At 37.9% G+C, this 22,335-nt stretch overlaps 1 protein-coding gene and 1 pseudogene across 1 annotated transcript in view; both read right to left on the bottom strand.

Moving 5' to 3' along the window:
* Window positions 1-602: 602 nt before the first annotated feature.
* Window positions 603-22,335, bottom strand: part of CDH17 (cadherin 17) — a 69,516-nt gene continuing 47,783 nt past the window's right edge. Inside the window, exons 14-18 of the mRNA XM_008053534.1 lie at window positions 21,686-21,816; window positions 17,691-17,930; window positions 3,436-3,552; window positions 3,189-3,302; window positions 603-855 (exon numbers count right to left, since the gene is read on the bottom strand). Coding sequence (XP_008051725.1) covers window positions 755-855; window positions 3,189-3,302; window positions 3,436-3,552; window positions 17,691-17,930; window positions 21,686-21,816 — 703 coding nt within the window. The 3' untranslated portion in view covers window positions 603-754. The remainder of the gene's footprint in view (window positions 856-3,188; window positions 3,303-3,435; window positions 3,553-17,690; window positions 17,931-21,685; window positions 21,817-22,335) is intronic.
* LOC110595235 lies at window positions 19,858-20,205 on the bottom strand (annotated as a pseudogene).

The following is a 22,335-nucleotide window of genomic DNA, read 5'->3' as shown; positions in this document are numbered from 1 at the left end:
ACTACTATTTTCATACTTTATTTCCTTCCACACTTTAAATATATAATAACCAAAACTTTATTAATATACAAATAAAACATGCGCAGCATGTAAGCATGGTAGGTAGTGAGTAAAACCGGTCATCTGGTTGATTCCTGCACCAAGGCTTATGCAGCAGGCCTCTGCGGAAACAGTGGCTGTGTTTGAACACCTTCTGTGGGCCTATGCCTTTTCCAAGTTTCTCAAGCAAAGAGCAGCATCCACCATATTGGTTAAAGAGGCTTAATGAAACAGAAGTGCTTCTGTTCAAGGGACAAGGCTATTCTACTTTTTCCTGAGACCTCACTTTGTTCTTTTCTCTGACAAACGTTCTAAAATTCAGTGAAATACCAAAGGAGACATGGATGAAATCAGAAAAAGCAAAAATGAAATCCAGGAAGTTCTGTGGTGGACAACTAATATATCTCTTTGATGAAGAAAAAATGTACAGGATATTTCATCAGTTCGTTTTCCCCCAAAGGGGAAAAACACACATATTTTTGGTTTTAGATAAGTCGCTAAGCCTTTTGCAGAAGGGAAAAATGTCATGGGAAAATGAAAACTATCTCTAATGTCTATAGCACATGAAATATCTTAGTAAAATATTAAAGGGCAAGAGGGAATATCTGTAAAAAATGATTGTGCACATGTTGGTTGAAAAGTACTATTATGGGATTAGACGGTTGTGTTATTGAAATGGTGCTTGGTATATAAACTCAAACATTCCTTTTCAAATTCAGCTTCTCAGAGGTTTGGTTTCAGATCCCTGAGCATTTTCAACATTATCTTTGCCTTTATCCTTCTTCATGCGGATAAACACAACTGCTAAAATTATACCTAAAAGAGAAAACCCAGAGTCAAACAGATGGAATCTTAAAATGTACTGTCACACTGATTTATAAAGTAGTATCCTGATAGGAAAAAATGACTCATATAACTTCATTTTTTGTTTGTGGTTCAACAAAGTTTCGTTGTCCCAGTGAATAAGGGACTCTAAGCATTAGCTTTCCTGGATAAGTAAGCTTATTGCTTTTCCTGAGTCAGTAAGTATGTATCAAGTCCCAAATCATCCCTGACCTGGCGGCTCTCACTGGGTTTCTATCTAGGAATATAAAATCCTACACTACTGCATGTATAAGCATCGGACAGGGTTCCTAAACTTTATACATACTCAATAAATCTTAATTCCAGTCTTTCTTCGCCTTCCCTAGAGGGAACGATCCAATCAGAACAATCAGAAAACTATTCTCTGACTTGCTCACCTCCCTAAAGCTGACTTTCATTGTATCCACACCAAATACATTTTCTTTGGCACCTTCCTTGTGGCTCCAGACTTTGTTGTTGAGGGATCTTGAGTAGACTACTTAATTTTTATGGATTCTCCCATCTCTGAACTCCTACAAAATTGCATTGTACATCTCAGTCCTAAATGTGTACTGTCAATCAGAGCCCACTATGAAAAAGGGAATTGTTTTTACAAAATTAATGTGCCAGTAAGTTTACAGGAAGAATCATGGCAGAAAATACTAGATGCTCAGAAATCCATTAAGAACCCTATAATAATCCTAATCCTATTTTGAAAAGAGTAAAGGTATAAAACTGTCAAATCCTATTACTTCAATTTTTTTATATTTCCAAACTCATCCAATCTTTAACTTGTGGTGACATTAAACCAGTATATAAGAAAATTTCTATTTGGTGTATAAGCTCAAAAATCCTTTCAAGGTGAGAGGGGAAAAATAGAATAAGAAAAGACATAGAAGTGGAGATTGGTAAGTGAGTGGGACCACAAAAAGGCAGCTCAATTAGTATGATAGGTGTGCAGCAGATAGTGGTTCTCAGGGAGAAATAATGGTCATTATGCACATGTTGGGATGACAAGCAGCCATGTTAGGAAGGCCCTCCCTTGTCATGGACTATAGAGTCACAAAAAATGAGATCCCTTTGAGACTTGTGAACCAGAGTCCAGTGTGAAAGGTTGGTCAAAGGAGAAAAGATCAAATACAGAGAGAATGATCATGAATACTTAACATAACACCAATTCTTCTTTTAAAAGGAAAAAGATGTGAAAATGTGTAAACTCCACTCAGGTACACATGAACTAACAAAGTATCTCTGATATTTAACTTGTGGAAGGGAAAACAGCTGAAATAAGGTAATTACTCTAGGGTTGAGCATTCCTAATCTGAAAATCTGAAATCTAAAATGCTCCAAAATCCAAAATTTTTTGAGCACCAACATGATGCCTAAGTGGAAAATTCCACACCTGACCTCATGTGACAAGACACAGTCAAAACTTTTGTTTCATGAACTAAATTATTTAAAACATGGTATAAAATTACTTTCAGGCTATGTATATAAAGTGTTTATAAAATGTAAGTGAAATTCATGTTTAGACTTGGGTCCCATCCCCAAGATGTCTCAAGATGTATATGCAAACATTTCAAAATCTGGAAAAGCCTTAAACCTCAAATAATTCTGTTCTTGAGCATTTTGGATAAGAGATACTCAACCTGTAACCTGTGGTAGGCACTGAATTGTTTACAGAGAGGGAGAGACAGAGAGAGAGAACCAGATCAGAGGACTCTGCCATCTAAGCTGGGGCCAAGACAGAATCAGGACTGTGATGCAATGGGGTTATTCTGGGTAATAAATAGTCAGGGTCCACAGTCATGAAAACATGCAAAGGAAAGTTCTCCAACATTTTAGGTGTATCAGTGTCTCCACTGAAAGGCTAACTTCTGCCTATACAACAATGGCAGGTGAGATCACAAACTCTGGCATAATATCTATATATGTCTTGCCTGTCACTGACTATATCCCCCTTATCAAGCACAGTGCCTGACACGCATCAGAGGCACAGCTATTGCATTTTTTTCTCCTTCATCATGAAAACTTGGTAACTAGGCATAAACAATAACAATTTATGGTCTAAAGACTGTTATATTTCCCAAACTAACCAATAGAGCACTGATAGGTAGGGGGTGTTTCTAAAGCACTATCTTCCAACCAGGAAAGTCTGATGTAGTTTACTAGTAATCTGTATCCTTGGCTATGGCCTGGGTTGTCATTTGAGCAGCCACCAGCCCAGCCTATGAAAACAGGACCTGAGTGGACTCATATTTCTGAAGCTCAGGAAAGAATTTCTTGAATTGAAAAATTATACTCACCAATGACCAGAAAGGTGGTCAGCAGTATACCAACAGCCATGCCCACAGTGGGCATCCCATCCTGGTGACCTACTGGCTTGAAACAATGTCCTTCCACACATGTGCAGAAAGTAACTGAAATAGAGAACAGTATTTGGTAGGGTGTTTTCAAGTGAATAGTTGCAGAATCCCATATCAAGGTCAAGAATTCCCTGAAACTGCTCAGGGTGACAGAGGCTATCCTAATTTACCTGTAGCAAATGCATACCTGGTAAAGAGACAATGCCTTCCAAAGGTGGCCGGCCCCCATCACTGATGCGAATGGAGATTTCATAAACTTTCTCCTCAAAGTTTGTGTGCTTGGTGGAGAGTTTGGCATGAGTGCCTGTCAGAACAGGAACAAAATGAATAAAATGGAAACAACTTCAGACTCCTAGATCAGCAGGAATAAAGCTCATCTTTGTAAATATAGTCGATTCACATCCAGTCATTTCTAGTAGTTATGTTCAATAAAGTTGCCCCAAACACTGAATTAGTAAATACTGAATCATTACTCCTAGAGGAAATACAGGGTTAGGTTCCTGTGAGCTTCTGGTCAAATATTTCCATCAACGTCAATACATATTCTTGTTTTCTGTGTGTTTCTGTTTAGAGATACCTTATTTGATATATATTGTTGACTCACTATCATTTAAGTTGCAGTTAACAGCATTAGAACGTCTGTCTGAACAAAGCTTATCTATTTTTCTGTCTTTTGTACTTATGAACACAAGTACTATGCAATAAAATCACTGCTGAAAAGCACAACAATGTGAAAAACAGGGAACTAAGTGGACTGCAAGAGAACACTTATTAACAATATGACAGCTAAAACTAGAAGGCAAAATGTCACCTTGTTCAGTCTCAGTTGGGAACATGTGTGTCCAGTTACTCATTTTTCACCACTCTTTCAGACTCCATGAATGCAAAAGCTCTATTAAGTATTGATTTTGGGGTTACAAACTTCATCAAGTAGATGAATTTATAAATACAGGGTCTGTAAATAATGAAGATCAACTATATATGTGGCATGGTGGTTGGAGAGTGCCTGGGAAAGAACATCTTCAAACCTGATCCTGGGTTTCAGATCTGCTTCTTGTCAGCTATGTGACACTGAGTAAGTCCTAACTCTGATGGTCTCAGAATACCTTTGGGTTCTAAAACACGGGGAAGCATGATATTCTACACAGTCTTCAGAGCGAATGTCCAGGTCCTGGTGCAGGAAGGGAGAGGCCAGTGATGTCATGAGCAAGAGTAAGGGGAAGTCAAGGCAACTAGAATTTGCAAAGCAGAGTAACAGAGGGAGTCATCAAGGGAGATCTGCAGAGGACCTTTCAAGGTTCAGGTGAGTACTAGTCAAAGTATGTAGATGAGGGAACTACTTAAACTGGGGAAAGAACCACCTAAAAGGATTAGAGAGAACAGAGCTCACAAAGGGCCAGGAATAGTTCTCTTCCCAAAGCTAGAGCAGAAAACCTCATAAATTCATGGGCCATCAGATGGAGTACACAGGAGGGTTTTGCCTTAGAAGTTTGGAAAACTTAGCCCTAGAATAAATGCTGCCCTGGTTCTGTGTAACAAAACTTTAAAATGATATGTGAAAGCATCAAACAATTTCCAAGCACTTTAACTATATTTCAAAATAAAGCTCCAGAATATTTGTGAGAATACAAAAATATTCAGCATCTAAAATGTCTAGAATTTCATTTTTAAAATTGCCAAACATGCCAGAAAAAAAAAAGTTATGACACATAAGAAAAAGAAGCAATTGAAACCTACCCCAAAATGAAACATATTACACAGTGGGCAAGGACACGAAAAGAAGAGATATCATGGAGGAAAAAAAATTAATGAAATAATGACTAATACTTTTTCCAAGTTTGATAGAAACTCTAAATCCTCAGATCCAAGATCAACAAACCTTAGAAACAACAATAGCAACAAAGAATAAAATGACAAAAGCATCAAATTACTTAAAACTAGTGATAGAATATTTTTATAGCACCCAGAGAAAAAATATACATACATTTAATGAAACAAAGAAGAAGCAGTGCAAACCAGATCACAGTGGAAAAATATTCTTGAAGTATTGGAGAAAAAGTCTCAATACGTTTAAAAGTATTTCAACCGCCGGGCTCAGTGGCTCAGCCTGTAATCCTGCGCCTTTGGGAGGCTGAGGTGAGAGGATTGCCTAAGCCTGCAGGTTCGAGATCCACCTGGGCAACTTGGCAAGACCTCATCTCTCCAATAAATCAAAAATTAGCCGGGCGTGGTAGCGCGCGCCTGTAGTTCCAGCTACTTGGAAGGATCACCGGAGCCCAGCAGGTCGAGGCTGCGGTGGCCGGGAGTGGCCAATGCACTCCAGTCTGGGCGACAGAGTGAGACTCCAACTCAAAAAAAAAAAAAAGTATTTCAGCCATATGTTCTCTGGACATGACAGAATCAAATTAGAAACCAGAAAGATGTAGAAAATAGTCCATGAAATATCTTGAAACTAAATAGCACACTTCTAAGTAAGCCTTGGGTCATAAAAGAAATGTAAAAGGAAAACACAATGCATCAGACTTTGTGGAAGGCAGCTAATATAACACCAAGAGATACATTTATAACACCAAATGCCTGTTAACAAAAAATGATCTCAAATTAATTGTCTCAGCTTTCACCTTAATAAAAATAGAACAAGAACAAAAAATAAATACAATGAAAGAAGAATAAAGTAATAAAGATCTGACCAATGAAATACAAAACAGAAAATCAATGAAACCAAAAGCTGGTTATTTGAGAATAGCAATAAAAATTAATAAACCAACCAGGAAAAATTACAATTTGCCAATGTCAGAAAGAAGTGAAATTACTCTGCAGATATTAAGAGAATAATATGATGAAAAACTACGTCAATAAGCTAGAAAAATCAAATTAAATAGACATATTATTTGAAAGTTATAAACTAACAAGCTTAACCAAAAAGAAATAGTCCTATATCTATTAAATAAATTGAATTTATTTCCCACAAAAAAAATCCAGGCCCAGATGACTTCATTGGTAAATTCACCCAAACCTTAAGGAAGAAATAATACCAATTTTACACAGACTTGTAGAATGCTTCCTAACTCATCCTATGAAGCAAGCATTACTGAAACCAAAACCAGATGAAGACATTACACAAAAAACAAAAAGCAGACCAATATCCCTCGTGAATATAGATGCAAACATTCCTCAAATTTAGCAAGTCGAGTCCAACAATATATAAACATAGTGATATTTTATTACCAAGTAGGTCTTATCCCAGGAATAGAAGGCTGATTTAAGATTCAAAAGTGGGCCAATATAATTCACAAGTTAATAGACCAAAAACAATCCAATCATTTCCATACATCAACCATACAATCATCTCAATAGATGCAGAAAAACACTTGAAATTTTTAACATCCATTCCCTATTTAGAAAAAAAAAAAACTCTCAGGAAATTAGTAAAGTCTTGAATCTAATAAAGATCATCTACAAAAAAAAAAAACAACTACAGCTAACATCATACTTAATTATGAAAGACTGAATGCTTTCTCTCTAAGATCTACACAAGTCAAGTATTTTTGTTCTCTGTTTAACATTATACTGAAAGTTTCTGCCAGTAATAAGGCAAGATAAAGAAACAAAGCCATAAGGACTGGAAAGGAAGACAGAAAACTGTTATTATTCACAGACAACATGACTATGTAGAAAATCTATGAAGTTTAAAAAGAAAAATGATCATAGATGTAGAAAAAAACTTTTGATAAAATCCAGCATCCCTTCTTGATAAAAACCCTCGAATTCCTAGGCATAGAAGGAACATACCTCAAAACAGTAAGTGCCATTTATGATAAGCCCATAGCCAGCATATTACTAAATGGATAGAAACTGAAAACATTTCCCCTGAAAACCAGAACAAGACAAGGCTGCCCACTCTTACCCATCCTGTTCAACATTATGTTGGAAGTTCTAGCTAGAGCAATTAGAAAAGAAAAGGAGTATCCAAATAAGAAAAGAGGAAGTTAAGTTATCTCTTTGCTGATGATATAATCCTATACATTGAAAATCCAAGAGAATCTGTCAAAAATATTCTTGCACTGAAAAAGGACTTTGGCAAAGTCTCGGGGTACAAAATAAATGTGCAAAAGACAGTCACATTCTTATATACCAACAACAAACAGGCAAAGAACCAAATAAAAAGCCCAATCCCATTCACAATAACCTCAAAAAAAAACAAAAGAAAGAAAAAGAAATACCTCGACATCTTCCTAACTAGAAGAGTGAAAGACCTTTACAATGAAAACTACAAAACACTGCTCAAAGAAAGCCAAGAAGACACAAACAAATAGAAAAATATTCCATGCTCATGGATAGGAAGAATCAACATTGTTAAGATGTCCATCCTACCAAAGGCAATCTACAAATTCAATGTAATACCCATTAAATTAACAGCATCATTCTTCTCAGACCTGGAAAGGACAATACAGAAATTCATATGGACACACAAATGACCACGAATAGCCAAAACAATCCTTAGCAAAAGAAACAAAGTGGGTGGTATCACACTTCCAGACTTTCAACTTTATTATAAGGCTACAATAATCAAAACAGCCTGGTATTAGTACAAGGACAGGCATGTAGACCAATGGAATCAGATAGAGATTCCAGAAGCAAAACTTCAATTTCTCAACCAACTCATCTCAACAAAGCCTCCACCACTAACCACTAGGGAGAAGAAAACCTTTTCAGTAAGTGGTGCTGGGAAAACTGACCACATGCAGAAGAGTGAAACAGGATCCCTACCCATCACCATACACAAAAATCAAAGACCTAAACATAAAACCTCAAACTATAAAATTCTTAGAAAAGGAGACACCCTTACAGAAATCAGAGCAACCAATTCCTGATCAAAACCCCAGATATCCATGCCCTAAGAAATAAGATAGACAAGTGGAACCTCATTAAACTGAAAAGCTTCTGCAAAGCAAAAGAAACCATCAAGAGAGTGGGGAGACAGCCCACAGAATGGGAAAAAATATTTGCCAACTGTATTGCTGACAAAGGCCTAACACCCAGGATCTACAAGGAACTCAAATGTGCCAAAGGAAAAAAACCAAACAGCCCCAATAAAAAGTAGACAAAAGACACGAATAGACACTTCTCAAAAAAAGATATACAGGCAGCCAACAGACACATGAAAAAGTGTTCAACCTCATTAATCATCAGAGAAAAGCAGATCAAAACCACATTGAGACACTACCTAACCCCAGTAAGAATGGTCATAATTAATAAAACAAACAACAATAGATTCTGGCAAAGATGCAGAGAAAAGGGAACACTTCTGCACTGCTGGTGGGAATGCAAACTAGTTCAGTCTCTATGGAAAACAGTGTGGAAATTTCTAAAAAACTAAAAATTGACCTTCCATATGACCCAGCAATTCACCTACTGGGAATATACCCAGAAGTACTAAAATCAGTCTACAAAAAAGATACCTGCACACACATGTTTATTACAGCACTATTCACAATAGCAAAAACATGGAACCAACCGTGTTGCCCATCAAAACTGGACTGTATTAAAAAAGTACACATTCACAATGGAAAGTTATGCAGCCATAAAGAAGGACAAATGTATAGACTTCGCAGCAACTTAGATGGATTTGGAGTATATCATACTCAGTGATCTATCACAGAAACAAAGAACAGAGTACCACATGTTCTCACTCATAAGTGGACCCTGAACATTTACCATAATACTATAAGAAAGGGACTGGCCGGGCTCGATGACTCAACCTGTAATCCCAGCATTCTGGGAGGCCGAGGTGAGTGGATTGTCTGAGCCCACGGGTTCAAGACCCACCCGGGTAACTTCGTGAGACCTCATCTCTATAATAAATAAAAAATTAGCCAGGCATGTTAGTGTGCACCTGTAGTTTCAGCTACTTGGAAGGCTGAGGCGGAAGGATCGCCGGAGCCCAGCGGGTCAAGTCTGCAGTGGCCAGGAGCATGCCACTGTACCCCAGTCTGGGCGACAGAGTGAGACTCCAACTCAAAAAAAAGTGGGGGGATTAGCAGCAGCTGGAAATTGCCGGGGATAGGGAGCACATAACGTCAGTAAGTGTACCTGATCTAAAACCAGGTGAAGTGAAGACAAAAGGGAGACCCAAATTTTGCCTGTATGATGACCACTTGTATACCTAATCCTGAATAGTATCCTGCATAAATAAAATAATTTTTAAAAATAAGAATAAGTAAAGTCAGCAAAATGACAAGATACAAGAGCAGTAGAGAAAAATAATTATATTTCTATATAATAGAAATATCCAGAAATAGAAATTTTTAAAATATCATTTCAAATAGTATCAAAAACATGAAAAAGTTAAGGAAAACTTTATAAGCATTACACGCTGAAAGACAAAACACATTGCTGAGAGAAATGAAGGAAAACCTAAATAAATGAAGACATATACCATGCTCATGAATTAGAAGACTTAGTTTTGTTAAGATGTCACTTCTCCTCCAAACTTCCCTATATATTAAATGTGATCCAATCACAATCTCAACAGGCTATTTTTGGTAGAAATGGACAATCTTCATTCTAAAATATATTTAGAAATGAAATAATTTTGAAAAAGAACATTGGAAAAATTACACTACACTGATTTCAAGTCTTATTATACAGCTACAGTAATCAAGATAATGTGGTGTTGGTGTAAAATAGACACAGATCAATGAAATGGAAAAGAAAGTTCAGAAATAGATCCATGGATATGTGGTCACTTGATTTTTTGCCGAAGTTGCCAAGACAATTCAATGAGAAAAGGATTACGTTTTAAATAAATGGTGCCAGAACAATTAGATAGCTATGTTAAAAACAATGAAATGGGCCGGGCATAGTGGCTCACACCTGTAATCCCAACACTTTGGGAGGCTGAGGTGAGAAGATTGCTTAAGCCTAGAAGTTTGAGACCAGCCTGGGCAACATAGCAAGACTTGTCTCTACAAAGACATAAAAAATAAGCTGGCATGAACCTGCAGTTCCAACTACTCAGGAGGTTGAGGTGGAAGGATCACGAGCTCAGGAGTTCAAGGCTGTAGTGAGCCGTGATCATGCCACTGCACTCCAGCCTGGGCAACCAAGTGAGACTCTAACTAAAACAAAAAAACAAACAACCTTGGTCTTTACCACATACTCTACACAAGCATACCTCAGAGATATTCTGGGTATGGTTCCAGACCACTGCAATAAAGCAAATACCTCAACAAAGCGAGTCACACAAATTTCTTGGTTTCTTGGTACACATAACAGTTTATACTATATTGTAGTCTAGTAAGTGTACAATAGCATTTTTTCTTTAAAAATGAAGGTACATACTTTATTTAAAAATACTTTATTGCTTTAAAATGCTAATAATTATCTGAGCCTTCAGCAAGTTGTAATCTTTTTACTGGTGGAAGGTCCTGCCTTGATGTTGATGGTTGCTGACTGATCAGGGTGGACGTTGCTGAAGGTTGGGCTGGCTTCTTAAAATAAGACAACAATGAAGCTTGCCACATCTATTGACTCTTCCGTGAATGATTCTTCTGTAGCATACAATGTTGTGTTACCCACAGTAGAACTTTTTTCAAAATTGGAGTCAATCCTCTCAAGCCCTGCCACTGCTATATCAGCTAACTTTATGGAATATTCTAAAACCTTAGTTGTCATTTAAACAATGTTCACAGTATCTTCACCAGGAGAATAGTCCATCTCAAAAAACCACTTTCTTTGTTCACCAATAAGAAGCAACACCTCATCCATTCAAATTTTATCATGAGATTGCAGCAATTCAGTCATATGTTTAGGTTTCACTTCTAATTCTATTTCTCTCACTATTTCTATCTCTTCTGCAGTTACTTCCTCCACTGAAGTCTTAAACCCCTCAAAGTCATCCATGAGTGTTGGAATCAACTTCTTCCAAACTTCTGTTAATGTTGCTATTTTCACCTCTTCCCGTAAATCACAAATATTTTTTGTGGCATCTATAATGGTGAATACCTTCCAGAAGATTTTCAATTTACTGTACCTAGATCCATCAGAGTAATAGCAGTAATAGCCTTATGAAGTGTATTTCTTAAACAATTTGAAAGTCAAAATTACTCCTTGATCCATGGGCTCCAGAATGAATGTTGTGGCAGCAGGCATGAAAACAACATTAATCTCCTTGCACATCTCTGCCAGAACTCTTGGATGACCAGGTATGTTGTCAATGAAAGTAATATTTTGCGGGGGGCCAGCCCCTGCAGAGAGGTTTAGGGGGTCCCTTGGGAGGTGTGGCAGCGTCGACGATTCTGTAGGGATAGATATTAAAAGAAAGAAAGAAAGAGGGGAGAAAGAAAGAGACTGGACTCTATCTAGTGCAGAAGCTGTTTAATGGGACAAACCATAATCCTTTTATCCCAAATTTTCACAGGTTAAATCACAAGGCTTTCACGTGAACACAAAGCCAGGTGGATGAGGGGCGTCCCCCACCCATCAGGTGTTTCCTCAGGCATGAGGAAAGACAATCCCAATCAAATCACAAGACATTACATGAACACAAAGCCAGGTGGATGAGGGGCATCCCCCACCCACCAGGCATTTCCTCAAGCATGAGGAAGGGCAATCCCAATCAAATCACAAGACATTTACATGAACACAAAGCCAGGTGGGTGAGGGGTGTCCCCCACCCACCAGGTGTTTCCTCAAGCATGAGGAAGGGCAATCCCAAAAGTATCTAACTGTTCCTCATGCTTGGTTAATATTCCTCAAAAGCAATACAACAATTTCTAACATCATAATATTCCAATGATCAATAACTTTTAAAACTTATGCATACACAACACCTAATGACTAACTTAAATCTTAATTCCTTTCTATTTTACGCTAATTCTACCTACACTATAGAAACTCTTAATTATAGCCCAACCCAGTTCCTAAAGAATGTGGCCCAGTCAAAAGATCATGCTGGGCCGTTTCTAGGAACAATAGATTACAATCTCTTAACCAAATGACTGTTCTAAAATCCTATATATCTATCTTAATTTCTATAAAAGTTTCTAATTCCTAATCCTAATATATAAAGCTGATCATCGGCAATAAAGCTTCTAAAAATAAAACCCAAATATAAACTGTAAATTGTACTAAGACCAAAATCACAATAGTAGAAAATGGGAACAATGAAATTTCTAAAGTTAGCTGTATTCTTATTAAACCTCAAAATATCATGATTGGTCATGTTTGAACTAACATAATTCCCTGACGTTAGCATGACCTATTCTACAACACTTTCTATGAATAAAATAAATTCAATTTCTATAATAAGTAGAAAAACTCTACACTAACTGTAGCTAAAACCCGTCTAAAAGAATGCAGCCCAGTCCAAAGTATGCGCTGGACCCTCAGGAATGTGGCCCAGCCCAAAGTTCGTGCTGGGCCATTTCTGGTAACTCTAGATAATCATCTATACCATCGAAAGCTGAAAACAGCTCTCCATAAGTATATACTAATTCTACAAATATACTTTTAAATCTTATAAAGAAGCTTGTACCATATTAAAGGCTCTCAAATGTGACTTGAGTTTAAATTATAACTAATACCTAAGCCGAAACCGCAGTTCATGGAAAACAGGAACAATGAGTTTCTAGAGTGAGCCATGCCTGTCACAGTCACAGAGCCTTCAGCTTAGATAGGCAGAGATCCTTTTGGCTAAAATGAAAAAGGGAGGAGGGAATGGGGTCAACAGTTCCCGAATGCATCCTAGTGGTCTCGAGGTCCACAGCCCACCTTGATCCCTAACGTTCAGGTGGGCCTCCGTGGCGGACTCCCAACAATATTTTGAGAGGGTTTTTTTTTTTTTCTGAGCAGTAAGTCTCAACAGTGAGCTTAAAATATTCGGCAAACCATGTATATATAAAATACAAAACCAATTTATAGAGCATGGGCAGAGATGATTTAGCATCATTCTTGAGGGTTCTAGTATTTTAGGAATGGCAAATGAGCTTTGGCTTCAATTTAAAGTCACTAGCTAATCAAAACAGCAGTATTGGTACAAGAACAGGCATATAGACCAATGGAACAGTACAGAGATTCCAAAAGCAAAACCTCAATTTCTCAACCAACTCATCTTTGACAAAGCCTGCAACCACTGGGGAGAGGAGAACATATTCAGTAAATGGTGCTGGCAAAACTGACTGACCGCATGCAGAAGATTAAAACAGGACCTCACCTATCACTGTACACAAAAATCAACTCTAAATGGATCAAAGACCTAAACGTAAAACCTCAAACCATAAGAACCTTAGACAATGCAGGAGACTTTTTCCTTATGGAAATTGAAACTGACAACCAATTCCTGATCAAAAAACCAAGTGCCCAAGCCATAAGAGATAAGATAGACAAGTGGGACCTCATCAAACTGACAAGCTTCTTCTGCAAAGCCAAAGAAACCATCAAGAGAGCAGGGAGACAGCCTTTTTCCCACAGACTGGGAAAAAATATTTGCCAACTGTATATCTGACAAAGGCCTAACATCTAGGATCTACAAGGAACTCAAACGTGCTAGGAAAAAAAAAAAAATCCCCATTACAAAGTAGGCAAAAGATATGAATACGCATCACAAAAGAAGACATCCGAGGCTAACAGATACATGAAAAAATGCTCAGCCTCACCAGTCATCAAAGAAATGCAAATTAAAACCACACTGAGATACCACCTAACTCCAGTCAGGATGGCCATCATCAATAACTCAAAAATATCAGATGCTGGAGAGGATGTGGGGAAAAAGGAACACTTCTACACTGTTGGTGGGAGTGTAAACTAGTACAACCTCTGTGGAAAACAGTTTGATAATTCCTAAAATATCTAAAAATTGATCTTCCGTATGACCCTGCAATCCCCCTACTGGGAATATACCCAGAGGAACTCAAATCACTCTATGGAAAAAGATACCTGCACATGCGTGTTTATTGCAGCATTGTTCACAATAGCAAAAACATGGAACCAACTGTGCTGCCCAGCAAAAGAGGACTGGTTTAAAAAAAATGTGGTACATATACATGATGGAATATTATGCAGCCATAAAAAAGGACAAAATTATGAACTTCACAGCAACTTGGATGGACTTAAAATCTATAATACTGAGTGATCTATCACAGAAACAAAGAACTGAGTACCACATGTCCATAAGTGGACCTCAAACAATTATTATAATACTATAAGAAAAGAATTGGCAATAGTTGGAAACTGCCGGAAGGCAGGGGGGAATCTGCCAGGGGGAAGGGAGGGCATACCTCATGAACAAGGGTACCTGCATAATGAACATTTGTATACCTAACCCTGAATTGTACCCCACATCTTTAAAATAAAAAATTTTTAAGTGTTTAAAAAATTAAAAAATAAATAAATAAATAATAAAAAATTAATTAAAAAAAATAAAGTCACCAGGTATATTAGCCCCTAAAAAGAGTCAACCTGTCCTATGAAGCTTTGAAGCCAGATACTGATTTCTCCTCTGTAGCAATGGATGTCCAAGAGGGCATTTTCTTTCAATAGAAGGCTATTTCACCTACAATGAAAATGTGTTGCTTAGTGCAGTCACCTCCATTGAAGTGCAGCTTCTCCATCAGCACTTGCTGTTTTACCTTAAACTTTTATGTTATGGAGACAGTTTCTTTCCTTAAACCTCAAGAACCAGCCTCTGCTAGCTTCAGACGTTTCCTCTGTAGTTTCCTCATCTCTCTCGGCCTTCACAGAATTGAAGAGAGTGAGGGCTTTGTTCTGAATTAGGTTTTGGCTTAAGGGAATATGGTGACTGGTTTAAATCTTCTATCCAGACAACTCAAACTTTTATCAACAGCCATGAGGCTATTTTGCTTTCTTATCATTGGTGTGTTCATTAAGTAGCATTTTTACTCTCCTTTAAAAAATTTTCTTCTGCAACTTTTTCACCCCTCTCAGCCTTCACAGAATTGAAGAGAGTTAGGGTTTTGCTCTAAATTAGAGAATATTGTGACTGGGTTAAATCTTCTATCCAGACCACTCAAACTTTCTTCAACAGCAATAAAACTGTTTTGCTTTCTTATCATTTGTGCATTCACTGAAGTAGCATTTTTAATTTCCTTCAAGAACTTTTCTTTTGTATTTACAACTTGGCTGTTTGATGCAAGAGGTCTAACTTTCAGCCTGTCTTGACTTTCCATGTGTCCTCCTTACTAAGCTGAATCATGTCTAGTTTTTTATTTAAAGTTAGAGATGTGCAACTCTTCCTTTTACTTGAGTACCTCGAGGTCATTGTGGGGTTATTAATTGGCTTAATTTCAATATTGTTGTGTCAAAGGGAATAGGAAGCCCAAAGAGAGGAAGAAAGATAAGACACCGGCCAGTCGGTGGAGCAGTCAGAACACACACCACATTGATAGATTCAGTTTATCATCTTATGGGCATGGTCTGTGGTACCCCAAAATAATTACAATAGTGACATCACTGATCACAGATCACCATAAAAGATATAATAATTAAAACGTTTGAAACATTGCAAGAATTCCCAAAATGCAACATAGAGACACAGAGCAAGCACATGCTGTTGGAAAAATGGTGCAAATCGATTTTGTTGTCACAAAATTTCAATTTATAAAAAACAAAAAAAGCAAGATCTGCAAAGTACAATAAAGTGCAATGAAATGAGTTATGCCTGTACAAAAATTAACTTGAATGAATCATAGAGCTAAATGTAAAAAACTAAACCTATACAACGTGGGGAAAGAAAAAAACCATAGAAAATTTTAGTAACCTTAAGTTTAGTGAAACTTTCTTCAGCATCACACACATGAATCACAAATAATACAAGAAAAATCAGTAAATCAGACATTATCAAAATTTTTAAATTTGCTCTTCAAAAGACACTGTTGCAAAATGAAAATGTAAGCCAGGAACTGGGAGAAAATATTCATAAAAGATATATCTGACAAAGCACATTATCTATCATAATTTTTAAAATGCTTGCAATTCAACAGTAGAAGCCAAACAGCCCGATTTTTTAAATGGATATAATATCTGACCAGTCACTTCACCAAGGAAATTTATGGATGGCAAATCAGAGTATGAAAAGATGCTTGATATTGTGAGTCATTAAGCAAATACAAATTAAGACTGTTATATTACTCCATGCCCACTAGAGTGGCTAAAATTAGAAAGACAAGGCATAGCAAGTGTTGGAGAGAATGAACAACTGGAACTCCCATAGACTGGTGAGACTGAAAAATGTTAAGAACAATTTGGAAAGCATTTTGACATTTTCTTAACCATATACCTCCCACATGACACCAGCCATTCCATGCCTCAGTATTTAACCAAGAAAAATGAAAGCATATGTCCCTACAAAATACTTGTTCACAAATGTTCATAGCAGCTTAATTTGTAATAGCAAAAATCGGAAGCAAGCTAAGTGTAATCAACAGGTAAATGGATAACAAATCATGAAATAGTCATATAACAGAGTATGCCCCCTCAATAAAAAAGTTTGAAGAATAGACTCACATAAGACAGATACATCTCAAAATAGTTTTGTTAAATGAAAGAAGCCAGACAAAAGAAAAGCATGTACCCGCTGTATTATTCTATTTAAATAAAATTACTGAAAATGATAGAAAGCAGATCAGTGGTTGCCAGGGGTGAGGGGATGGACAGGAGAGGGTATGGTAGGAAGAGAGATTACAAGAGGGCAAGAAAAATCTTTGGGGATGGTGAAAAAGTTCATTATCTTAACTCATTCACGATTGCTGACATGAATTTACATCATTCCAAATTCTGTTTCTGAATAATATATATTTGGTTTATAGTCCAAATAAAAATATGAAGTACAGAATGCTAGTCAGAGTGGTATCTAGATATATCTGCGACTTTCAGCTGTACTGTGAAAAAGGTGACAGTTTAGAAAAGACCATTTCACTTGTGCTTAATGACAGAAGTTTGCAACAACCAGCTTCAGATTTTTTAAATTTTCTCCCACAGTCAGTATTAAGAAAGTGAAAAATTTTCTGATTGCAAATGTGTTAATTATGCTGAGGGTTCCATGGTATTTATCAATTCTTACAAAAGTGTATACCTTGAGTATATACAATCATGATATGTCATTATATTTCAATAAGGTTTTAAAAAATTATTATAAAATCTATTTTTCAGCTATCAGTAGGAATTCTGCAATGATGCTCAGATAATCCAACTGACCATCTACATCAAGGGAATGCTGTGCTGTGTGTAACAATCTTTCCTCCCTTCGATGCCTGGGGAATTGTCTCCTCTGGAGACCTCCCCTATGTGAGTTTCCAGAGTATGAACCTCCTTCCTGGAGCATGGAAGAAAGCGCTGGGTTGACTGCTGTGAGGCCACTAAGTTGAATGAAACCCAATTTCATCATTCATTAGTGTCTTTCTCTATGTACTTTTGACAACTCACCATTGATTTTGGAAACTTCCCAGTCATTTTGTAGGTTTTCACTGCCGAGGGAAAATGTAAAGTGGTGACCCCGAAATGGCTTCTGATCATCATCAGTGGCCTCAAAAATGAGACTTCCGGGTGCACTGACGGGGTGGCAGAAGAAGAGGCCTGTGTACTCCTTGGCTAACCGTGGGGGGTTGTCATTCACATCCGTAAGGGTCAGGTGGAACTGAGACATAGAGCTCAAAGAGGATCCACCTACGAAATTGAATGGTTGAAACATGGCATCAGCTCATTCATTATCCCTCTAATAAGGAAGGAGAAATTTTTCTTTTTAAGAAAATGTAATTTTCTTTAAGATTAAATTTCTACATAAAATTAAAATTTTATTTTCTTTAAAATAAAATTTAATTGGAAGATATCCTTGGTTTCTTAGGTAAACAAAGTGCTAGAAAGAAGACAAGCTTTTAGAACCAAAGACCTAGTTTCGTTACTGGCTTAAAAGTCTTAGTGATAAAAATAACAGTGATCTATGTACTAACAACTCTGATACACATTTACAGGTGAGATAACTGTCTTTAAGAAGCTGTGTGATTTCCCCAAGGTCACACAGCTAGTAAGTGATAGGTTTTCAACCTAAGAGTTCTAACTCTAGTACCCAACCCTCACTTGCTTTTTATTTTGCCTTAGTCATGTTAGTCAAGTGTTCTAAACTTCATTTCCTCAACTGTAAGACATATGACTTTGTCAGTATTTCACATGTAAGTTAATGTTTTAGAAAACTGTAAAGGGCCACACAAATGTTATTTACTATGCGACTGTGGTGAAAAATTTTGACTCTGCAACTTGGACCAGTTAGTAGCTGTGTGATCTTGGGCAAGTCACTTAATTTCTCGGTGCCTTGGTTTCTCTCTGCATAAAACATGGTCAATAACCGTACCTACCTCATAGCATTGTATGAGGAGTAAGTCACTATGCTTAAGTGCTTAGTATGTACAATGTAAACACAAATTCTTATTATTTTCTCCCTGACACCAATCACAGATAGCATTTCTACAGTTTCTCACTGACCTACTTCAATTCTAGTAAACCTTGTTTTCTTCCTCCTGTTTCATTTCTAGTAAACTCTGTTTTCTTGCTTTTCTTCTCAGCTGTCTTCTATATCCATCACTACACTTATCCAAGGGAGAAAAAGCCACCATGTGCTTGAAGTCATTATATATATTTACATCATTTCAGTGCCAACAACTAAAAATAGAACAGGGTTTTAGACCCTAGTTTTGATTCGTGAAACTTCTAAAATGTGAGAAACCCTTAGGACACGTCCAAAATGAAGTGTCGATCCCCATGGTATGCCCAGAGGAGTGCACAGCATCAAGGCTCAGCCAGAAACTGCCTGCTGATGAACTGGGAGCTTTTAAATCAAGAGCTGAATGTATACAATGTGATGGTAGAACATGTTAAATTGAAGCAAGGGACAGAAGGTCTGTTTGCTCACATACAACTGTGCTCAAGTTTCTACCCACTTTGGTTAACTTGACTGAAGTTCTAAAGTTCTTTTGTTTTTCTTGATCTTTCCACATGCAGGAACCTTTTTTTCTTTTTTTTTTTTTTTTGGAGTTGGAGTCTCACTCTGTCACCCAGACTGGAGTGCAGTGGCATGCTCCCGGCCACCACAGCCTCGACCTGCTGGGCTCTGGCGACCCTTCCACCTCAGCCTTCCAAAGAGCTGGAACTATAGGTGTGCACTACCACGCCTGGCTAATTTTTGATTTATTGTAGGGACAAGGTCTCGCCAAGTTGCCCAGGTGGGTCTCGAACCTGCGGGCTCAGGCAATCCACTCACCTTGGCCTCCCAAAGTGCTGGGATTACAGGCTGAGCCACCGAGTCCGGCCCAGAGACCATTTTTATAATTCCCTTCTCTGTCCCAACCCTGGGCTTCATATTTGGAAAGGTTTTTTTGTTTGTTTGTTTCTTCTCAAATGGTATTTATTTTGCAATAATTCTTTTTTTGGCGGGAAAACCACGCAGATAAACCTACTAGCTAATTAAAGCCTCTGCTCAACCTTGGATCAACAAAATTCCTAGTGTACATTTGAAAATTCTACTTAAATACAAAGAAACTCGATTTCTTTTTAAAACAAGCTCTGGCAAGTTTTGTTATAAAGAACAATTTTGCATGGTTTACTTTTCACCAATCTGTTCTGGTATGTTTCTGATGATATCAGAATCACCTGGATCAATGATAGCCAGTGTGTATATTCTGTAGTATTTTCTGCATGCTATGTCCAGTTCAATATTGTTGCCACTGTAGTGATGGACACCAGTTTTGGCCCACATAGCACAGTACTCTATTTTAGATTTCCTCAAAGCTTGGCAGTTGTTGGTGAGGATGACCAGTTTTACTTTGCCTTGTCAGATCATCTTCAGAGTCTGTTTGTACCCTAGTACGTACTTTCCACTTTTCATAACGAGTTGGAGCCTTGAGCTGATGGACTCCAATAACTTTTTCATCTTCTTTGCAGCCACCATCTTCCTGCCTTAGGTGTGGGACAGCCCCCAACCAAGAGCAGCTGACAAGATGGCCAGGGAGCAAGACAGGCAAAACTCAATGTCTTAATGACCAGCCTTATCACTGGGTAAACATACCATTCCTGTGAGTTTATTTTTATTTCAATTTTTAAAATTTTCTAGAACGCCACATTTAGAACCAGCAGGCGACATATATCACCACAACTGAACTAAATGGGATGAAAATATTATAGAGGGGTGGGTCAACATCCTGGACTTATCTAATAGTCTTTTCTTTCAAGAGTTCATCCTATTTCATCAAAACATAGGCACCCAGGTTCACCCAAACCTATTGAATCAGAATCCCCAGGGACTAGACCCCTGGTGTCTATCCTGATCAGGCTCCCAGGTGATTCAGACATATATCAAGTGGAGAACAGTGCCTAAAACATTTTCTGCTTCAAAAAGGATGAGACCTGAGGAACTACAATTTAGGGCTGATGGAGCAAATAGAGACCTGGGTCAATAGGGTAGTGATCTGACTCCACTGTGAGCTCCCAGGAGAAGCCCACAACCACTTTGGAAGTTCCTTATCTAGGGATAAAGAATCTTCTAGAAGAGGCTGTATCCCCTACAAGAAACCAGAGTAAGCAGCAACCCTGACGTCTAGCCAGCCTCTGGGAACTACTCTGCTTGGAAGAAGCCCTGCTCAGGGGTACAGGTGGCTCTCATCTTTAACAAAACCAGGAAGGCCTGAGCACTCCCCTACACTTTTGGGCCCTTCTCGTTCTTTAAGGTTGTGATATTCTGGTGCTTTGACCCTCTCAAGCTTCTCACCCTCCTTCTCATTTCAACTGATATTGAGAGAACCGTAATAGAGTATACCATAAACTTAGGTTAAGAGCATGCTATAACCCAATAAATATGTAATCGGCTTGTGGACAATAGCACAGCCATTTTAGTTTTCTGCTTTAAAACATAACCTGTAGCTGTTTAAAGTTTCAGTTATGGGAAAAACTGCAAAGCTCCAGTTCAAGCTTCAACCCCTTCTCTGAACCCACTTTCCCTTTAGCAACAACCAATCAGGTGCCAGGAGAAAATCACCTAAAGTTTCCAAATGTCTCTGCAACTTCCCCAGCTAGTGGGCCAAGGTCAGCCCAAGTCAAGCTAGCCAATCCTCCACGATTGGGCTGACCACCAGAGGTTACTACCCAATTAAATGGTAACAAGACTGGAAAGTCCCCCCCAAACTCCTCCTCCCTTTGTGTAAAAGCATAAAAGGTATCTGCTTAAGGAAGTCAGGGCCTCTGGGTGTACTCCGCTACGTCAGTTGTCAACAGAGGTCCAGGCTTGAGCTTGCAAATAAAGACCCTCTTGAACTTTCACCGGAATTGGCTCTTGGTGTCTCTCGGATTGAACTTTTGGCCACTACAATATATTCACTGAAATTTCTCTGTCTCTCTCTCTCTCTTTTTTTTTTTTTTTTTTTTTTTTTGCTTACCTACTTCAGTGGCCACCACTTGTACCCGATATAGACTTTCAGCTTCCCTGTCCAGCGGAGCCACACTAAAGATCTCACCAGTGACATGGTCAATTCTAAGCCATCCTCTTTTGTCACCTCTCAGTGAATAACTTCATAAAAATGAAAAGAGAAAGAGAGAAAAAAAAAGCCTGAGTTACAATATGAAAATGGTTTGTGCATCAACATACTATTATAGCAGCATTATCATTGGTATATTACTTACAACATAAAGTATCATTATCTCATATTATTAATGCCTTAGTGACACTTCATATGTCTCCAAAAGAATTTGTTCATCCTTATGATGTGTTTGTACTTGTTTTATTAGGGAAGATATTGTCACAAACTCTGGGAGGTAAAGTTAATCTTTTCTGGACATCAAGTAACAAATTAAAGCAACCTAGAAATATCTTTTAAAACCTCTTAGCAAACCACCCCTTTAATAAAACTTGAAACCCAGTGGAGGAAATACTGGATGAAATGGGTAGAAACTTGTAGCTGTGGTAACACAGGGAGTGCTGAGAAATATCAGGCAATGAACAAAGGGAGGAGGTCAAGAAAGGGGCTCTGAGGCCAGTGGAAGAGACCAACACAGAAAATTCCAATAAACAGAAAATTCCAATAAAATG

The sequence above is a fragment of the Carlito syrichta genome, unplaced genomic scaffold (genome assembly GCF_000164805.1).
Source record: "Carlito syrichta isolate Samal-C Ts95f unplaced genomic scaffold, Tarsius_syrichta-2.0.1 Scaffold288250, whole genome shotgun sequence".
NCBI classification, from domain to species: domain Eukaryota; kingdom Metazoa; phylum Chordata; class Mammalia; order Primates; family Tarsiidae; genus Carlito; species Carlito syrichta.
The sequence above is the reverse complement of the archived record's forward strand: the minus strand, read 5'-3'. Positions and strand labels throughout refer to the sequence as shown.